General features: G+C 41.3%; 1 protein-coding gene across 3 annotated transcripts in view; it reads right to left on the reverse strand.

The window, feature by feature from the left end:
* Positions 1-21645, reverse strand: part of Pde1c (phosphodiesterase 1C) — a 375343-nt gene that overhangs the window by 55604 nt on the left and 298094 nt on the right. For all 3 annotated transcript variants that reach the window (XM_059257885.1, XM_059257883.1, XM_059257884.1), the window contains exons 14-17: positions 19321-19441; positions 16408-16583; positions 7420-7632; positions 2524-2601 (exon numbers count right to left, since the gene is read on the reverse strand). In XM_059257885.1, the coding sequence (XP_059113868.1) occupies positions 2524-2601; positions 7420-7632; positions 16408-16583; positions 19321-19441 (588 nt within the window). The remainder of the gene's footprint in view (positions 1-2523; positions 2602-7419; positions 7633-16407; positions 16584-19320; positions 19442-21645) is intronic.

The following is a 21645-nucleotide window of genomic DNA, read 5'->3' on the forward strand; positions in this document are numbered from 1 at the left end:
GCCTACAAGCCTACAAGCACATGGCATACTGAGTCCCTCTTGAGGCAGTTGCAGGTTGGTGTCATAGGTGGATGACAGGGACAGAGGGCAGGGCTTGTCATTATTTACTGCAGCCAGTTCATTGTAACATCAGAGCAAGAATCCTGTTCATAAAACAATCACCTTTTCTGCTTATTGGTTCCAGAGAACCTAGAACTTATTTAATCACTGAACCAATCAATTTAATTCTTTTAAATATCTGGGAATAATTCAGTTTAAAGGCACAGTTAAAATAAGAAGGCTTTATGAAGATGATCGAATTTAACCCACAATGCACTTGTAATAGCATCATGCCAGTTAGTTAAAAACAACTAAATGAGGATTGGGAGGCAGTTTATTTTTAGAATTCTTGCACAGCCCCTGGGTTTGATCTTCAGTGATAATGATGACAATGATGATGATGATGATGATGATGATGATGATGATGATACCTATGAAGTTCAAGTTTCCATATTAAAAATTAGGGGATTGATTGGGTTTTAGGCTTTTATGCTATAGGAACTCATATGGGGGAGCATGGTCAGTTGTTAAATGCAGGATGTGGCAGGTGTCTGAGTGCTGGCTTTAAGCAGACCTTGTTCCTCCACAGAGCAATTTCTTTGGTGAGTCAATTGCCTTGACTTGGTCTGATGATACCTAACAAAGAGCCTCGGGTATTTGAGCAATTTTTCTCATAGAGAGTATAGCTAAGAAGTCACCATTTTGAATTGCACTTTATTTCTGCACAATTCACCTCTTAGTCACAATTATTCAAGGAGGGTTCACTCATTAGGCAAGTGATTTCTGGTTGCATGAAATTTCTGGTGAGGAATTACAGGTGTGATTTCCCTAGGTACTATATGATAAGACACCTGGAGTGAGTTTTCTGATTACATTTTTAAAAAGCAGTTTAAAAACAAATTTTACATATGAAAGCAAAGACAGGTGTCATTATGGCTACAGTAAGGGGGGCTGACACCTTCCCCTAATTCTTTTACTTTTATTATTTTATGTGTATGGCTGTTTTGCCTACAAATATATGCATGTGCCACATCCATGCAGTACCTGGATATGGCAGAAGAAGGTGTCTTGCTCCTGGAACTGGAATTGTATATGGTTGTGAGCCAACATGTGGGTGCTGGAAATCAAACCCTGGTCCTCTTCAAGAGCAACAAGTGGTCTTAACTGCTCTACCATTACTCCAGCCTCCATTTATTTTTTGAAACTTTGTCTCATGTGGCCCAGGACCATCCTGAATCCAAGGATGACCTTGAACTTCTTATTTCTTTTTCAAAATATATTTTTACTTGTTGTTTGAGAATTTCATCTAAGTATACAATATGTTTTGTCAAATCCATTCTTAATGCCTTTTAATATGTATTTAAATTGTTGCTCTTAAATTTCTTTTTATTCCTCAATTTGTTTATCCAGCATTTGTTCTTCTAAGACATTCTATCCAAACTATTCAACAAAGAGCTTATCATTAAACAGAATGCCATACGAGTCATAAAATGCAAAGCAAATATGACACCCTTCACAAAAACCACTTCCTAGGAGCTTACTTTATCTGAATATCATGCCCATGCATGAAGGGGTGATCAGGAAAAAGACTGGGTTACAAATGAAACAATGAAATTTGTATAACAGGTAAGGGTAGATGGTACCATCTAGGAATTCCAAGCTAAGAGGGTAATGTAATTGCAACTTCCAGCTTTTAGATGAGTGGAAAGTTGTTGATATAAAGTTAAAGGTGTACCCATAAAATACATCACACAACAGGTCTATTCATGACACCACAAGCTCATTGATTAAATGTCTTGGACAATAGGCCCATTTCTAACACTTAAGGCCCATTCATGACACTGTAGGCCCATTCATTCATGAAGCTGCTCTATACTACAAGTTCATTCATGATGTACACTGCACTGCAGACCCATTCGTGAAACTGTAGGTTCATGCCATTTGATCCTGCATTGTCACTGTCTTCAGTACTTGTTCATGCTAGTGAAAACTGGAGTCTAAGAAAGTGTATTGATTCCCAACCCAACACTGACTAGATTCTCATGTTTATTTTTACCAAAAGTAATAACTCATTCAAGATAAAAAAAATGTGAAAACTGAAAACATTGAACATATCCTATTTATGTCGTGCAATCAATGGTTCCAAGCTCATATATTAGCAATGTGTGTTAGTCTACTGAACTGCAGTCAGCAAATCTAGAATCAAGTTTTATATGAAGTTTGCAATAAAGAATGTCAGGCAGGAAAAGGGGGCATACAGGAAGCATTTGTGATGAGAAAGTATGCTGGAGAGAAAAGACACAGCAGGAGTTTGTAACTTACTGCAGAGAGAGGATAGCGCTCTGCTCTTTAAATGCAATGAGGTCTCATTCAGGGTGGAATGTGAGGACCAATTAACAGCACTGCTTCCCTCCTAGCACAATGCTAACAAGTTCGCAGTAGTTGCGCACTCTATGAAAACCATGATGAGAATGACACCCTTACCATCTGTTTTCTTTGAATCATTTCCGGTGCTGGAGTGATCCTTCTTGTCTGCCTTATTTTTACCATCTTTCAAGTCACCTGAAAACAATAAGCGTGACAAAATAAGTGTGTGCAGCTGAGGAGGTAGAAAGACTTCAACCCTGTCAGGATGGGACACAGTGCAGCACAGAGGTGTGAGGGAGCACACACCCTGGTATCAGTGTCATTTGTAACCACATGATAGGTTCTGAAAATCAGATTACAGTCAGAAATTAAAACTAAAATGTCCACTCAAACAGGATTGTACTTCAGTGAAAGCTATTTTTCTAAGAAAGGCAATTCAGTTTTGTTGTTAGGCTGTGAAGTAAGGAAAAACCTGAAACACAAGTAAGTTATACTAATTAATAGCTAGTTAACTATGTTAACTAATAGTTATGTTTTAGTTTCTTATCTGCAGAATGGGGAAAATAATGCCTACTTTACATATAGGCCAGTGGACATATGCACCTGAGCCATTTAAGTGCTAAATGTAGTTGTGGTGTACTTCTCCAAGGCAGTGGTCCCTATCCTAAGACAGCTAAGAGTGTTATTCTAATTAATGAGCTTGTCAAAATATCATTTTCCAAAGTTAAAAATACTACTCTCACAAATGTGAGCAAACACCTGTAAAGAATGTATATAACTCATTGATAAGGGAAAGAGACAAAACAAAGCGATCCTAAGAGCATCCAAGGAAGTGGGTATTTATGAGCATCTTAGAAGTGTGTAAAACATGGCTTTTAGGTAATAGACAAAGTGTTAATAACCACAGAATAATGTGTATGACCTCCAGGCAATCTTCAGTACAAGTCAGAATCTCTTATCTAGCAAATAACTTTACCATTATATGAATCAAGTACCAAAAAGCAAATTTAAACACACTTGTACTCCCCAAAACTGTGGGTCAGCAGGTTATGGACCAATCCAGTCAGTCACCTGTTAGAGCCAATGACATGTTACTGGCACTTGGCACATGACTTACCCATATCTACATATTATCTGTGGTAGTTTCACTTTGTAAGAACATAGTTGAATGGGTGTGGCAGAACAGACAGCCTTTGAATATTTCCTACGTGGCCTGCTATACAACAAGGAGTTACCCCTTGTTGAGGATGTCATTGGTGGCACTCTGCTTCATGACTGGAGTAACATTCAACAGGAAGGAGGAGTGCTTTATACCAGCCTGATTTCCAAGTGTTTGATATTTTTCTTACTGGTTTTACTAATGCACCTTTCTTTTTCACCTGCACACAGCCAGGAATACCTTATTACTCAAATACAACATAGTCACAGAATCAAGAGGATCCTAGCAATAAGTTTTGCTGTGAGCTGAGGTAGCAGGATATATACAAGTGAAGAATTTTATCCTTTTTCAGTGTGCGCTGCAGTGTGCCAAGTGCTTTGCACACAATCTCTGCAGTGAAGTCTTGCAACAACCCCAGTGTGAAGGAACCACAGTGGAGAGTGGAGGGATGCATCACAGACTCCTTCAGCAAGTCAGGGAGCTATCAACTCACCAAGCGCTGGAGGATGTTTTCCATGTGGAGACATCCCTTGGTAGCACTGTAGCCAGAAAAACAAACGTTGGCCAGGTGCCTGCCACCAGCACATGTTTCAGACACGACAATGATGACTCTGACCTTACCTTCTACCCTAGCATGACATCTCCATCTTCCTCTGGTGGCAAACTACACCTGGCAGCTACTGTAGATCTGCTCGAAGCTACCTGTCTGAAAATGTTTTTGAACAAGTGACCAATGGTGCTCCTACAAAGTAATTGTGCTCTAGCTGATTTGCAGGGAATTGGCCCCAGGCACATTTCATCAGTCCCAGTGAAGCAGTAACAGGCCACATGGATGGGTCTGATTCCAGAGGCTCAGCTCTCCACTACTGTATCTTCCTGTGACATTCAGATTTCAGATTTCAGACTCTCTAGTACTGTTTTCATTTTAAAGGTCTTTTGCTTATAGATCTAGGAAGAAATGGTAATAGTGGGATAATTTTAGGCTATTTTTGGCTGTGATATATTTTATAGAGAATATACATTTAGTTTGACAAATCTGAAGTTACCTTAGAAATCAACTAACTCATAAGGTTTGCTTTAATTCTTAATTCTGAAATGGGATGGACAGATTGGCTGGCAGGATTAAGAAGGGTGTTTAGGGTCTGTTCAGAATTGGCTTAGGTGGGGGACATGATTAGTATCCTCTGAACCACCAGTGAACCAAAAAGAGTTCCTTTGTAATTCCTATGGAACAATCCAGCTTTCCCTGTTGAAGAATGTTAGAGATGGACTGAGCACCAGAGGTCCCGTGGTTAAACTAATCGCTGGCAGTTTTCGACAGTCCGTCCTCCCCACATGAACTTTCATGCTCCTCATTTCTCTGTCAGGTTGCTCTGAGCCAGAGCTCTCTGTGTAGCAGAAGTGTATGGAGGTGGCAGACAAGCAGCACACAGCCTGCCTTCTTAGCTGGGCTGAGGAGGCTCACAGAGAAGTTGCCTTGGTGGAAACCAAGGCTTAGAGGCCCCTTTGACTATCAAAGGGGATCTCTAGCCAATATCCTTTAGCCCTAACCTAGAAAATACTTTTGTGGTCCACATAGAAGTGTTCTGAGAAAGTGGCACATGTCTGTTTGCTAACACTCTCAGAGCAGAATCCATTAGATGACTTCCCATGGGCTGTACATAAAATCGTGGCAGATGTGAACTGATTCTCAATAAATGAGATGAAGGCACCTTCTGGGCAGTTCTAAATCATCTTAATTAGGCTGCTGCAGCCAAGTCCCCAACTACCCCAGCCATTCTTATTATTGCTCTAAATTGATTTTTCCCCCCACTCCTCATTCCATACTTAAATTTGAAGGAAAATGGTAGACTGCCACCCACTTTACAACATGGTCATGACACCAAGATCCCCTGATTCAAGATTCAGGCTCCTGATTTGTGTCTTTCAGGTTCTCAAATAATAAACATTAATTGATATTCCCCCTGCTCTCCAATTCTTTGTAGAGCTGACAACCTGCTGACAGTGTGTGTGTGTGTGTGTGTGTGTGTGTGTGTGTGTGTGTGATAGGTGTTTGGATTCATTGGTTCCTCTCAACAACTACACCAAGGGCTGGAAATCTAGGTCTCATGAATCCACTGCCAGGTTTTGTATGATCCACACACTAAAAATGACTTTTATATCTACAAAAGTTGATTGAAAATGAGCATGTGACATGAATATTAGTATATTCAAATTCCAATGTCCAAAGATAAAGTCCTACTGGACTACAACCTAACTTACGCGCTCATGAGCCATCCTTAGCTGAGGACTATGTTGAATAGCTGTGACAGAAAGTACAGGGGCTGCGGGGTCAAAGGGATTTAGCATCTGGCCCATTACAGAAAGCATGTACCATCCCTGTCTTCTACACAGCAGACAGGGCTTGACATTCCTCTGATCTCCACCTCTTCCTAGCAGTGCTGGGCTTGGCAGATAGTAAGCAAGAGCTGGCTATAGAACAGAGAATGGGGATTTCCCAAAGCCGAGCATTTCTGCTTGGTGACTACTTAAGTCCTTTAATTTCTGATTTTCCCATCTGTAACATGGAACTACGTCTACAATGTTAGAATTTGTATGTGTACCTGTGTGGACATGTATGTGCATGTATGTACATGGATGCACATGTGTGTGCATACACCTGTGGAGACCAGAGCTCAGCCTTGAGTGTTTCTCAAGCACCATCAACCTTGTGTTTTGAGGCAGAGTCTCTCACCGGCTTGGCTACCATGATTATTACTGAACTCTCACAAGAGACTGAGGATCTGAACAGGTTTTATATGTATTTTATACAAAGGCAGAACTGTTATATATTCTAACTAAGTTCTCCAAGAAGAGAGAAGCAACAGGATTGTGACTTGACTGCAGATCTGTGTGCAAAGGTGCCCTGTTATTCAGTCAGAGTCTGCCGTCTGCAAGCTGCAGGAACAGAACTTCCTGCCCATCTGTCACCTGCCCATGGGAGCTGATTCCATCCATGCCTTGACACATACCTTAATCTCTCAGCTGAAAAGCCTCTCCCCTACCTGACCCACTTCTGAAGACATCTCAGATACTTTTCTCATTTCACTAACTCAGCTACTAACAGCAATCTCTTCCTTTGTGCAGGACTCTTAGGAATTTTACCTGCTACTCTACCCTCTCTCATCTTGGCATCATGTACACATTCCTTTAGAATCATATGTGAGGGTGTCTATAGCCACACAACATCACAGGCTTCCCATACCCTTTCCATTCCTAAATCCCCCAGACCTAATATAGAGTTTGACAGAGAGTTGTTAAATAAATGTTTATTGCATTAAATATAAGAACCCATCAATTGTCAGAAAATGTTGGTGGCTCATTGCCCTCAGTTTGCCTGGACCATTTTGATTTTAGAACTGGAAACCTGTATCTCAGGAGGTCTTCATCTACAGCCAAACCAGGCTGACTAGTCACCCAGTGTGTGTGCTTAGGTCCATGTCAATGTACAGACACACACTTTGGTCCCCTGCAGACCAGAGCCTGGCCTGGTTAAAGGGATGGAATATTTATTTGGGAAGTTGACTTTCCTCTACTCATTTTAGAAGTTAGCAATCCAGGCAGTGCTGGACTTGTTCATAGGACTGTGCATCACTTGTGAGTACCTCCAGGGCATCAGGAAAGGGCCAGAGAGGTGTGTACCTTTCAGAGAGAAAGGCAGAGCTAAGCTGGTGGCCATAGGATGGGATCCTGACTGGATCTCTGGAGGAACATGGAACCCTGCCAGCTGCCAGCAAAAGGAGAGTGTCACCAATTTCTGTTTGTCACATCATTATCACCACAAAGAGAGTCCTTCAAAGGCAGCCCCTTCTCACCATTCTGCTGTTTTTCTCCTGCCTTGTCGCCTTTGGTGTTCTTCCCCTTGTTTGTACGAGCTCCATTGACTTGACCTTTTGTTTCTCCTGATGTCTTTTTCTCAGCTTTGCTGGATGTGCCTTTTTCAGTTTGGCTTTGGGCTTCCAATTCCTTTTGCTTTTCCTCAGCAGCCAGGCGATCCTTCTCTTCAGCTTCCTTCTTGGCTTTCTCTTCTGTATCCACAGCGATGAGGAAAGAGAAAGAGAGGTCTATCATTAGGAAAACGGCCTTTTTTGGAAAAGTAATCAGCAACAATGATGCTCATGAGAACTAGTACACTAAAATGACCTAAGAGGTCTATTGAGAGTGTTGGATATATTCTTGATTCATTTAAGTCAGAGTGACATGTGTATTTAGGATATCAATAAGACAGATCACATCTGAAAGTATTGAGTTAGAGGCAGGGTCCAGAGAACATAATGGCAATGTAACAGCGATGGCATACACATTGCTGTTCTTACTGCCCATAACCTCTAGTGAATATGTCCTCATGCCAGGCACTATGCTCAACAGCCTTCAAACGTTGTTTCTGATCATCATTAAACTATTTTATGATCTTATTTTATGGGTATGAAAATTGAGGCTGAGAGACACTTTCCCCCAACCACAGTCAAAAAAAATAATATGGCATTTAATGAGGTTTGCTTAGAATCTAAAGCCTAAACATTAACAACTGACTATGGAACAATAAGTCAGAGAAAATGACCATCATTAGAAGACTATAAACTCAAGCCAGAGTTTGTGAATTAAAAAGTAGGAAGAGGTGGGTTAAACTTCTTAAAACTAAAAGCAAACCACAAATCCCAAGATACTCAACTGTCCTCAGGATGAGGGGTAGCCTTCAGTTTGGCCAGAAACCTGCCCTGGGTCCTCCTTTTTACTGAGTATCCATATTCTTTCTAATGCAGTTGATTGACTCTGTGCTTAATGACAATATAGTACAAGTGCATGCATCAAATATTTATGGAAAGATTGGCTCATTCATTCAGCTGGTACTAATTGAGCAGCTATATTGTCAAGAACAATTTCAGATCCTGGGGATATGACAACAAGCATGACAGAATCATGAAGAAGATTATAATTAAGTGAACAAATGGAGATAATTTTGGATATTGAAAGCATATTGCAAGAATTGAATATAAAGAGACAGGACAGGATGGGACATAGCACAGGGCAAGAGGTGGCTTTAAACAGAGGGATGGAGAAGGCTTTCCTGAGAAGACAGAATTTGACCAAATCCTGAGTGATGAGAAGCTGACTAGAAAACCATCTGTAGAAACTGTAGCATTCATCAGAGAAATTAGACAACATGGAGGCCATGAGAGAAACATCCTTGTTTTGTGCCTGGTTGTTGACCTGGCCCAAAGGAGATTTGGCAAGGAGTTAGTCATAGATAAAATGCTCAAATGGCCAAGGACAGGCACAGATCAGATCATGGAGGCTGGAGGGCAAATATCAGGTCTGGGCTGAAGAGAACAACATGTATGAAAGGCCACTTACACAGCCAAATCCTCTGTAAGTTCTAGGGATTTGCCCCATGGAGTTCACTCTAAAGACATTGCTGACATTTTCAGCCTCCTCTATGAAAAGCATTACAGAATTTCTCTCTAGATGAGTGAAAAACTCTTTTTTCTCATTACCAGGGGTCTTCTTCCCCTTGGGTTAGTTTTGGTCTTTGAGCTGTTTTCACACAATGTGATTGCTTTAATCTAATGGACACCAGAGAGCCTGTGCATCCGATATTTCTTTTTGTATTAGCTGCAAAAACACTCCAAGTTCCATTTTGGCCTAGATTGGTGGGTTGACAACACTTTGTGACAATCATTTTGCAGATGCTCAGGATGCCTACTTATTTTTTTTTTAACTTTCCAGGCCCTTGTACTTGTTTATCCCAAGTCTTCTTTAATACAGCATGACATTTTTATTCATCATTTCATTGATCCAGCAATCCATCCATCTGATAATTCATTCATTCTCTCATCCAAATCAATGACCCGGCCTCATCTCCAGCAAATTTAATCAGATTCTAAAAGGAGATGGATAAGGATAGGATATTTCAAATGCTTCTTGGGTAATCTTGGCCCACAGCAAGTACTGAGAAGCTATGATGTAAAGTCTAAGCATTCACCACTTAGTGTGTTATGACATGCTTCTCCTCAACAAAATATATTTATAATTTACAATGAAAGGGTATAAAATATTTCTTTAAAAATAACAATCATATCCCAAACTAGCACAATACAACTTCTGACTTCCATAAAAATGTAAACTAAAAAATGAAAGAATGCCCTTATGAGATGGTGGGTGGACATTCCCAGTAGGTTGCCAAGCATGGAGGAAGAGGGCAGTCCTAGGACATTCAGGCTTCCTGATATCCATAGGTGTTTTGAGGGCAGGACAAATGTCACACTCATCACTGTTTGGCATAGTGCATTGCACACATCATGTGCTCCTGAAGGTTTTGATAAAACTGTGAGATGCTGCCCATGCATATGATTTATATGAACTATCAGTGTAACCTAGAACTTTAGATTGATACAACACCAAAATATACAGACTCTCTGGTCTTATTCTGAAAGTAATATTTGACAAACATTAGCTTCCTTAACTTATAATATAGACAAGTAAAAAGATGACTGTTTTTTTCCTGTTCTCATAGATCAGTGTCTTTCTCAGCCATCATCAGAGAAGCTTCCTCCTGCAGTATTTTGAAACAAATACAGAGCCCCACAGCCAGATGATATGCTGAGAGTGAAAGACCTTAGAACACTCAGCCCTAAAAGGGATATCTCTATCAAATCCCTCCCCTCAGGACTCAGGGAAACTAACAGAAGAGGAGACAAGAAAGAGTGTAGGAGCCAGAGGGGATGGAGGACTCCAAAGAAACAAGGCCCTCTAAACCAACAGGATCGATGCACATATGAACTCACAGGGACTGGGGCAGCATGCACAGGGCATGCACAGCTCTGCCCCAGGTTCTCTACATATATATTATGACTTCCTGTTTAGTGTTTGTATGGGATTCCTAAACATGAGAACATGTAGATGTTTGCACCTTCTCCTTCTTTGTTTGTCTTGTCCAATTTCAATGTGATAGCTTTTGTTATATCACAGTATATTTTATTTTGTTATTTTTTAAAAGATGTCTTTTTATTATATAGAGGGAAACAGAAGCAAGGGGAGGCAGAGTAATTCATATTTAGAATGCACTATCAGAGAAGATTAGCTATGGCCACCTTCACAGAATCATTAATGAGTACATGGCAAACTTCCAACACTCAAAATATCTCCAAGTTGAAAATCATTTAAATGAAATCTGAAGCTATTAAATCATACTTTACTATGGAAGAGCATACAATAGTATCTTAGAAAGAAAAACTCATTTGACAACTGAGTCAGACCAATTTTTCATGGGGAATGTAGAAAAACAACTGAGAAGAAGGGGAGGGAACATTTCAGAGGCAAATCCGTGTTTGCTCAAGTGCAGCTAATGTGGAAAAGTTATTTTAAGTTAACAAACGATAGCTCTTATTACAACATGATCAAATCAGATACGAGCCTGGCCCACAGTATGAATTCCTTCTCTGCAATAACCTTCTAGTAAGTTCTAGCCATGGCCCAACAATGCCCTTTGGCTTGTCTATTTACCTTCTGCCTCTGGCTTGTGAGAGTGTCATCGGCCACAGAGTACACATGGAGATGCTACTAAGACAGAGAGACAACAGCGAACACATATAAGACTAAAATCACATCTACGCTCTCCCACTGCAATCATGTTCCCTTATATTCTTAGGGTGAAATTATTGCTATAGAGACCATCAACCTACAGTGAGAACAAGTCAGTGAGACACTGTCAATCTGCATGGACCCACATGTTTCAGTAATGGCATGGATACAAAGAAGTCATTAATCAGGTCTTAGATCTAGACTCCTTGGCATCTCAAGGCTTCTTGACTTGTAGGCTGTAAAACAGACTTGTGGTCTGTTTTCTTTTGCTTCTCTTTCAACCCATCTTGGGTTGATGTGGCTCATCATGAAAGTAACCAATGGAAAGCAGCTGAAGAGTTAGGGTGTGGCAGAGTCCTTGGTAAATTACACTTCTCACACAAGATCAGGGGCTGCTCACACTAGATGCCTATACAGTCTCAAAAATGCACTTGAATCTTTACTCAATTTCCTCTGTAAGCAATGGCCCTATAGATTCCTTAATGGAAATACAACTGGGCTACTTATCCCTTGATCTACTCTGAACTGCTGATTTAAACAGGAAAGAAAGAGAGATGGGAAGAGAGGATGGGAATATGAACACAAGGCAAGAGACAGGAATCTAACTGGCTGACATAAGCACATATATAATCTCTCAGTTATGCTCCATACAGAAACAAGGAAGGCACTGAGGCCACAGAGAGCACTGAGGGCACCCAAGAGTTCAGAAGGTGTCCTTATAGCAGTGCCCTATGTATACTCGCTGATAGAAAATGTAAATCAATATCAAAAATCAAAACTGAGGAAAATGTGTCAATGAAATTGCAAAGCTTATTATTAGAATAGAAATAAATGTTAAAGATGAAAATTGAGGCAATTATTTAGAAATAATATAATGGGCTAGAGAGTTAGTTCAGTGGTTAAAAGTACTTGCTGCTCTCACAGAGGATCATATCTTGTTCTACAACCATCCCTAACTCCAGCTTGAGGGAACCTGATACTTTCTTCTGATCTTTGAGGGTACCAGGCACACACATGGTGCACATACATATACAGGCAAAACACTCATGTACAAAAATAAATGTAAAAAAAAAATGTGCAAAGTTAAGCTGAATGGGAAACAACACTGTTCTAATCACCAGGCTGAGAACTTCACACTACTCAACAAAAGCTGAGTGCTGATAAGCAAGCAAAAATGGATTTCTCAACAAGTGCAAAGATTTCCACTATATATCATATGTGATATATTATCACATTTATTGAGACTCATTGTCCAATAAAGAAACTTAAAGAAGGATACTTTGACAACTAAAATATCCTTAATATTCAAAAATTATTGTGACTCAACAATAAGAATGCGGACATCCTAATGGGAATCTGCATCTGAGAGAGAAAATTTGGCTTTGAAAAAAATGCCAGAGATGAATTTAACATCAAAAAATTTTAAAGTTTTGATCTCTGTTGTCAGAAGAATTGTATATATATTTATAATTTTATTACATGCAATAATGACCTGGAACCCTTACACTCAGTAATAGAGGAATATCTCAATGATTGTATCCTAGACAACATTACATCAGAATATTCAGCATCAGGGGAACAAAAAGTCCAAGGTAGGAAAAAAAAGAGTAGAATGTAAGTGGCATTGTATTATAAAATTGATTTGTGGGGGTAAGTTTACCATCTGTATATACAGCTGAGCAAAACTAGATTGGTTCTGAGCAAGAGTTACTGACATCTAGGTAGGGTAGAATGATTTTATTCTCTTCTTCATATATATTTTAAATAGTTCAGCACTTGTGATCTACACACATTATTCCATTAGCAGGAAATGAATATGTAAAAAGTATTAAATACTGGGTAGAAATTAATAAATATAGACCCTATTTATCAATTGTTGCACCCTTAAATTTTAGGGTAGAAATTAAGTTTGATCCAGAAAACTATATGAAGTATTGACTAAATCTTTCCTAACCAACATGGAATCTACAGAACTTTGTAATTCAGGTTGGATTATATAACCTAAACCTTATCTTATTTCCTAACAATATGTGTTCAAATACCCATAGAAGGCAGCTTTCCTCAAAATTTGAGTCCTTTGAGGTTAAAAAAAAAAAGCCAATGAGAAAAACAGCCTGGGATCATTTACTCAAATTGACCATGACCAATGTAACTTCAAATCAGATTTCTCCATCGCATCAGTTGGTCCATGAACAGCACAACTCTGAGACTGAAAGTGTGAGCTTCGTTGAGTTGACACTGTCACAGGCAGTGCTTTAACCCTGATACACATGGCCAACCTCCCTCTCCACTGTGTTTAAAAGGCATCTAGCTCCCTCTTGTCAAGCACCACCGGGGCCAGTTCTGTTCCCAGTGCTTTTCATATGCTCTTCAGTTCTTGGTGATAACTCTGAAAGGTATAGCACCATGTCCAGAATGGAGTCTCAAAGAACCTCCCAGAATGGAACTGTGCAAGTCAAGATTCAATTCTCCATTTCCCTGATAATTAAATGTGTCCTCCATAACTAAGCTGTCTGTGCCTAAATATATATAACCTAGGGGCTGTGCCTGTTCCCTTTGCTTTGGTGTGCACATTAACTTCTTTCATTTGTGTGTGTGTGCATGCACTTGTATGTATTTGTGTGTGTGTGTGTGTGTGTGTGTGTGTGTGTGTGTGTATGTTCCTCAAGTGTTATCCACCTTTTTCACCCCCAAGACAGGGTCTTTCACTGACCTACAGCTCTTTATGTGGGATAGGATGGCTGATCAGTGAGCCCAAGTGAGCACCCTGTCTCTGCTTCCCCATCACTGGAATTACAAAGGCATACCACAGTGCAGGCTTCCTTTACAAGGATGTTACCATGTGGGCTATCCCCTCCAACCTTCCTGCTCCCGTTTCTAATGCTGCCAGGCAAATCCCAGTGTCCTTCACATTTTACCTACTGGATGCCTTCCTGAAAGCCTCAAGCTTGCTTAGGAACAAGTCCTTTCATGCTGCTTAAAATAGTTTCCACATCTCTAGCTGCAAAGCTAGTGCATTTTAAAATGATGAGGTGTTTCTCCAACCTTTTGAAAGGATCAGTTATTTTTTGGAAAAGAAGCCATCTAACGTTTTCCCAGGTGATTAGTTCAGAAGGTAAATTCAGTAACAGAGATAATTGCAAACAAATGATTTTGAATGACCTCTTTAAATTGTGTTTTGTCAGAAATTGGATGTTCAAGTGTAATGATCATGGGAGAGTGTTCTTCCGATGGTGCAGTAGCCTGCCAACATGGAGGATTTAAATGCTTGAAGCATTTGAATGGACCCTGAGTGCTTACAATTAAAATATAGAGCAGGTGTTGTACCCTCCATAGCTCAGGGTACAACATCTGTCCCCAAATGATAATGTTTCGATTATGCCCCAAGAACACCATAAATCTAAACTCCTTGCCTTACCTGCAATGGTTTTCGCAGTATTTTGCTGGCAAGTCAGTATCTGGCCTTTGAAACAACCTAGCTGCAGGGTGCTTCTCTCCCCCCTATGTGGGGGCTGCAGAACCTACTGCTAGACTTAGAGTTGTCCCCTAGCTTTCATGCATCAAAACATCAATCCCTGAATTTAAATGTTGATGGGAAGTGGGGACTTTGGGAGGTAATGAAGACTAGACCACACTTGGAGGGTGAGGCCTCCACAATGACGTTGGTGGGCTTATAGGAATAGAGATTACAGTTGGCATAGTGGCTCGGTCCCTTCATGGGATGCCTTCCACCATGAAACATGTGGACCAGATGCCAACATCATTCTCTTGATTCTTTGTAAATTACTGAGTAACAAATATTTTGTCATAGCAACAGGAAATACCACAAGACATCGACCATCCTATCTTTTTTCCACATGTGTTGACACAGGCAGAGTAACAGTACAGGTGCTTTTTGAGGACAAAGTCAACAACCTTGGCTGCTCTGAGGGTTTGGGGATCAGGGATATTGATAACAAGTACAAGGTCTTGATTGAATTCTTACTCATCCTTTGTATCAAACACTAACACAGTGATTCTCAACCCTCCAAATGCTGTCACCCTTTAATACATTTCCTCATGTTGCGGTGACCCCCAACCATAAAATTATTTTTGTTGTTACTTCATAACTGTGATTTTGTTACTGTTACGAATTATAATGTAATATAATGAATTAAATCTAATGCATAATACCTGATGTGCAACCCCTGTAAAAGGGTTGTTTGACCCCCCCAAAGGGTCATGACCCACAGATTGAGAACCATTGCTCTAACGTAAGAGCCCCTTCCTATGAACCCAGAGTATAGAGATATCCATAACACCCCTTGGCACTGGGCATGGACTCTAAAAAATAGATGGCATACAACAGGTGCCAGCAGACACTGAGTGCTATTGAAGGTTCACCTCGGCAAAGCCCGCTGCAATCAGCCCTATTACTGAGCGTCAAGAGCTAGTTCACATCTGTGACCCTCCCTGGATCTGGCATCACAGTTTCTGAGCTCCCTGTGTGCAAGTGCATCTCCACCTAAACAACATGATCATGTCATATGAGCCAATCATGCTCAGTAATGCAAGCAAACATGTGAACATACGAATAAAGCCCCAAGAGGCACGGATTTTCACGTTTCTGTGCGTAATAGCAGGAGTCACAGCTTTTCTGCTCTGAACTTTGATGAGACTTGCTTCAGGAAATTTCAGTTTATTTACAAGTTTTCATCACCTCAAAAACAAACAAAACATCAATTCGAGGGTTGGAGCAATGAGTGGAGGAAAACCCTGAATATGACAGGATGTTAAAAGCCCTTGGAAGGAAATTAAATTCCTCATACCCTAACACAAAAGGCAGGCAGCTATTGACAAGGCTTTACCTAGGTAAATGAGGGCAGAAAGGCTTTACAGCTGTGGCAACTGATATGAAATGTAATACACAGTAATCTAGCAGGGACCAGGAAATGCTAATCCCAGGCCTGCAGAACTCCACACTGGAAGAAGAGGTTTAGCTGTGTTACACAACGCACAGGGAGGAGAGCCTTGGAGGGCTCCCACGTTCTCCCAGGCATTCAGTGTTCTACAGAATGAGAGTTGGCAGATGGTGGTACCCAGCATTCAGCACCTCCAGTCCCTGGAGCAATGTGCTTTACTTGAAAGGCCCATAAATCACAGAGGGGAGCCATTGATTTCTGCAAGTGGACACTGAGTTCCTCTGGATAATTCTAGAAGATTCTTCCTGAAGAGCACATTACCTTTGGGCACCTTGGCCCGCCACCGCTCCCGGTTGATGTGTACCACTTCAGTCCAGGTGGCTTTGAAACTCTTATAGTCGACAGGGATGACAGAGTTGTTGATGGGGGCACTTCCTTCTGACCCGGAACTCTTGACACCTGATCGCTTTACATCTGATGAGTTGATGCTGTTCAAACTGGAGAACAAAAGACATCATACCAAAGGTGAGTGTTGGTGTCTGTGTCTGCACCGTGCAGGCAGGGAGGAAGTCCACAAACGACTGGGTAGCATTTGCCGAGTTGCTGTCATGATACACCTGGATCCTAGAGATGCAGTTTCACATATAAGACAGGTGGGGAATTCCAGGCTTCTTCAGAAAAAAAAAAAATACAAACACTGCCTCTTCGTGTGTCACAGTATTCCTTATGTCTTTCTATGCTGACTGGGCATTCTCTTTTTTTTGGTAACCAGAATCCCCTGGCATTTATTTGTTCTGTTCTGTTCTTTGAAATGAACAAATTTAAACTTGGAGTTTTATTTGCTTCATGATGCATCTATCTGCTACCACACTGATCACCTTTCCAAGTTGCTCAGCAAACTGCACACTTTTCTCCAGCTCTGCCCTCCTCCTGGACTCCAGATCCCTCTAATTTCATGATGATTACATTTTATTTATTTATTTATTCATTCATTTATTCATTCATTCATTTATATGCACATGCCAGGGCACACATGCAGAAGTTAGAAGACAATACCCAGGAGGCGTTTTCTTCTTTGCTTGTGGGGGGCCTGGGAATCAAACTTGGATCATCAGGCTTGATGACAAGTACCTTTACCTACTGAGCCATTTTACTGGCCTTTAGAATTCCTCTAATCTGGGTTCCCCAGGCTCATAAAAAGCAGTGATTCCCTTATGTTTCCTAGGGGTAATGGATAACCAAACCATGCCAAAGATTTAATTTTAAATGAATTCTACTTTGTGCTTTAAACATGGGATATGTATAGCATTCTTCTGATGAAATATCATATGTTCCTAAGTAGCTATACCAGTTACTGCCATAAGTCAGATCCACTAAATGATAATGAAAGATTACTAGGGTTCATTTTAGCCAGCACCCAAAGGGCTGAGAAGGTATGTAGACTTATCAAGGGCTTCTGCCCTTGCTTTTTAGCATCTTCAATGTCAGTTCATTCATCTTAAGCAACCTTGAGTTCCTCTTTCTTTGCTTTCTCCCTATTTATTTATGTCTCTGCTCATTCCTTCTCCTTTTTTAAACTCAATTCTACCTACATCCTTTATAACAAAGTTCAAAGTTTTGCAAAGATGTGGAGGTAAGCTGTCATTACAATGGGTTTAGCAACAGCTCCAAGTCATGCTAGGAATGGTAAAGTTGTGGAGGTGGTGGCGGTGATGGTGGTGGTAGTAGTGGTGGAGGTGTTGTTATTGTTATTGGTGGTGGTGGTTGTGGTGGTGGAGGTGGTAGTAATGGGGTTGTTGGTGGTGATGGAGCTGGTGATGGTGATGGTGGTAGTGATATAGGTGTTGTTATTGGTGGTAGTACTGGAGGGGGGTAGTGGTGGTGGAGGTGGTGGTGGTGGTGATGGTGGTGGTGGTGGTGGTGGTGATGGTGGTGTGGTGGTGGTGGTGGTGGTGGTGGTAGTGGAGGTGGTGGTGGTGGTGGTATCGGTGGTGGTGGTAGTGGAGGTGGTGGTAGTGGTGGTGGAGGTGATGGTGGTAGATGTGGTAGCAATAGTGGTAGTGTTGTTGCTGGTGGTGGTCATGGTGGTGGTGGTGGTGGTGGTGGTGCTAAGGTAATGGTGGTAGCAAGAGCAGAGATGGAAGCAGTCCTGGTAGCAGAATCAGCAGTGTCAATAAAGATTAAGTGCCACCTTTACTGTAGCCAGCACTTCCACCATGACAGGCCTTCCAAGGATCTTATACAGACTGAATAATTCAATTAGCCTACGAGTACTATAATCTTATTTTCTCACATGAGTAACCTGAATGTGAGGGTAGTTTAATTGCTTATCTAGAATCACCTGGGGAAAGAGTCTCAATGCAAAATTAGCTAAGTCAAGTTCATCAGTGTGTACCCATTGGTGGGTGATTATCTTGATTACATTAATTGATGTGGGAAGACCAAGCCCACTGTGGAACTTCCATGGGTTTGGGTGCTGGACTGTACAAAAGAGGAAAAAGTGAAGTGGGTGTGAATATACATGAACTGATTCTCTTTGCTCTTGAGTACGGATGTGATGTGACTAACTGCTTCAAGTTCCTGCCTTGACTTCCCCACAATGAAAGACTATAACCAAGAACTGTAAGCTGAATCAACTCTCCCTTACAGCTGCTTTTGTCTGTGTTTCTGTCACAGCCTCAGGGAAGGAAACCAGGGCACTGAGCTGACTTAGATGAGACTACCCATGTTAATAAGCAGTAGAGTTGGGATGTTAAGCCTGAACTCGGGCTGTAGAGCCTGGCCTCTTACTGTTCTACATTTGATATCTTTATGCTTTATGCTGTGATTCATGACACTTGAAAACACTTAAGTTTGAGGTGTTCTGTTATATTTTTAAAAAATCTATACTCTAGTTTCTTCCTGAACTTAGAAATGAAAGTCAGCCTCATTTCTTGTAAGAACTTGGTCAAAAGCATGATCATCTGTGGAATGAGGAACAAGGGCTTTCTGTGTACAGCAGGAAAAGTGTAGTAGTCAGTGCTGCTGGAAGCAAAGGCTTCAGAGAGTGGGGACATTGCACTCTGGCCTTGGACCACCAGAGAGCACAGACAGTATCATTCCAAATCCTCTGGAAGAAAGAAGGAGGCAGACATGTCTTGTATAAGAAGTAAGAGAGGTACAGCACATTGTGATCCCACACATCCACCAAGGAGAGAATTCCAACCCCACCCAGCTCTCAAACTTTCCACTGACCTTGAGCGCCTCTGGCCTGTCCCACCAGTCTGGGAGGTTTCATCAATTAACGGACTCACAATCTTTTCAGTCATATCTGTGAGCACAGTGAAGGTGGGTTCCACGATGAAGTCAATAAAACCTACAGAGAAGCAGCATTAGCTCAGATAACAGTATGCTAACGGGACTAGCCCATATTTTCCACTAGAAACCAATTAGTCTTTTCTTAACTAACCAACCAAACAAAACACTGTCTACATGGGAGCTCCAAAGCAGCCAAGAACTAGTTGGTCTCATTCTTATTGAATGTCATGAGTCAGTTTCCTTTTCCCTGTGTAATTTCCTTAGGGCTTTTAAATAAGTGATTCAATTGAATGCTTAAAAATACAATTTAACACCTGCTATATAGTAAGTACTGTGATGTGTTTTGTAAAAGTCTGAAGATGACTAATGCAATCCAGCAGCCCTCAAGGAATTTATAGATAAGATTTAATGGGCACAAAAATGACCCCTACGGTTTCTACAGGGCAAAGGAGAAGCCCAGATGAAGGCTCCTGGGAGAGAAATAGAAGAGAATGAAAGGAGATATTTTACTCCTATAGAGACCAGTGAGCAGTTGTGTAGAGGTTTAGTGTTTGAGCTGAGCTCTTAAGGATGGGTAGCAGGAAGAGTGTGGCTATTCACTCTGGGTAGAGGGGCTTTCAGAGGTGGAAAAGTGTGCAGGAGATGTCTCTGCAATGACTGGGGTGTGGGAATGCTTTGAACTGGGAAAAAAGGTTTGGGGAGGCCAGTTATCCACAGCTCAGGGAGGGAAGTTCCTGGGATTTAGAATCGGAGAAGTACTGGGTTGGTCTGGTGATATCTGGGCAGCTTTGTGATCATACATTTAAATGAGCTTTGATACAGTCCATGCAGCAAGAGGCATGGCAAGGCAGTGAGGAGGAAAGACAGAGGGTGGGGAAATCTTGTTAGGAGCAATTGCAGCTGCTCAAACAGAAGGTAAGAAACTGAGACCCAGAGCTGTTGTGAACTGGGCACCAAAGGCCCACATAGCACAGCAGGCAGCATTGCTCTAGAGGGATCCCTCTCGGAGGCTCCAGCAACACAGCAGAGGAAATGAGAGAAGACAGGATGGGCTGTAAGCTGCTGGCCTGACATACAGGAGGCAGAACCTCCTGGAAAGAGTTAGAAGAAAGGACTAGAAACTGAGTTAGGGTCATTAGTGAAATGAAACCTTTTAAGACGGCCATACTGGGGCCAAAAGCTGGCTTACAGAGATCATCTTAACTCAAAGCCCAAAACAGAACCACAATAACGAGAGAGAGAGAGAGAGAGAGAGAGAGAGAGAGAGAGAGAGAGAGAGAGAGAATGGAAACTAGATGAGGATTCGTGACACACTGAGTGAAAATAGTACACACGCTGGCACTACCAGGGACTGGAGTAAGTCATCCATAGTCACACATAAGGGAGGAAACACACACCCACTAAGGGGGTCACTGCCCACTCCTCTGAGTAGGTATCTGGAAATGCAGGGATGAGTATTTAGTTGTCACAGTTACTAAGAGGAGAGCGATACTGGTGCTAATACTCAGCAGAGAAGGATGCTACAACTGTAGTGTAACCTACAAAAGAAGAACTGTCGATCTGACAAGGAAACATTGGTAACAGTTTACTACAATTTAATTTTGAGCTCAAACTGCAGTATTTGTTGACACACAGAATTCTTTTGATAGGCCCCCCCATTTCCTACAGGAACGTACAAGCATGTTCGCTATTCTTGGCACAATGTAAAATCCTGGCCTGATTTCTCCCTATAATGTCTCTCACTGTATCCTATTCCCTACCCACTGTCCCTGCCATATTGGAGCTATTGAGAATTCACTGACCATATTAAGCAGTTTTTAATCTCTGCTTTCTCTGTCTCCTGTCTGTGGTGTCATTTTATCTACCACTAAGCCATTGCTAACATGTACCACTATCTATCACTACCGGCCTAGACACTACTTGAATCCTTCCTCAGATATAGCTCAAACATTACCCCTTAATAAGTCTGTGTGGACCACCTGACTCTGATGGTTCTCATACTGTCTGTGTATTCCACTGTAAAATGTTAAGAATTCTTCCCTTAACATGCATAATGCGCTAGCACACTTTGTTTTCCTAACATCTTGCCCACTGTCTAATACTGGTTTAATAAAATCTTTAAAAGCAGGTACCATGTATAGTTAATTTTTGACTTCATGGCATCTATTATAATTCCTAGCCATACCCAGTACCCAACAGGAACCCAAGACATATCATAAAACAAATAAAACAATGAATGATCACATAAAGCTCAAGCAGTTA

The sequence above is a fragment of the Peromyscus eremicus genome, chromosome 3 (genome assembly GCF_949786415.1).
Source record: "Peromyscus eremicus chromosome 3, PerEre_H2_v1, whole genome shotgun sequence".
NCBI lineage: Eukaryota > Metazoa > Chordata > Mammalia > Rodentia > Cricetidae > Peromyscus > Peromyscus eremicus.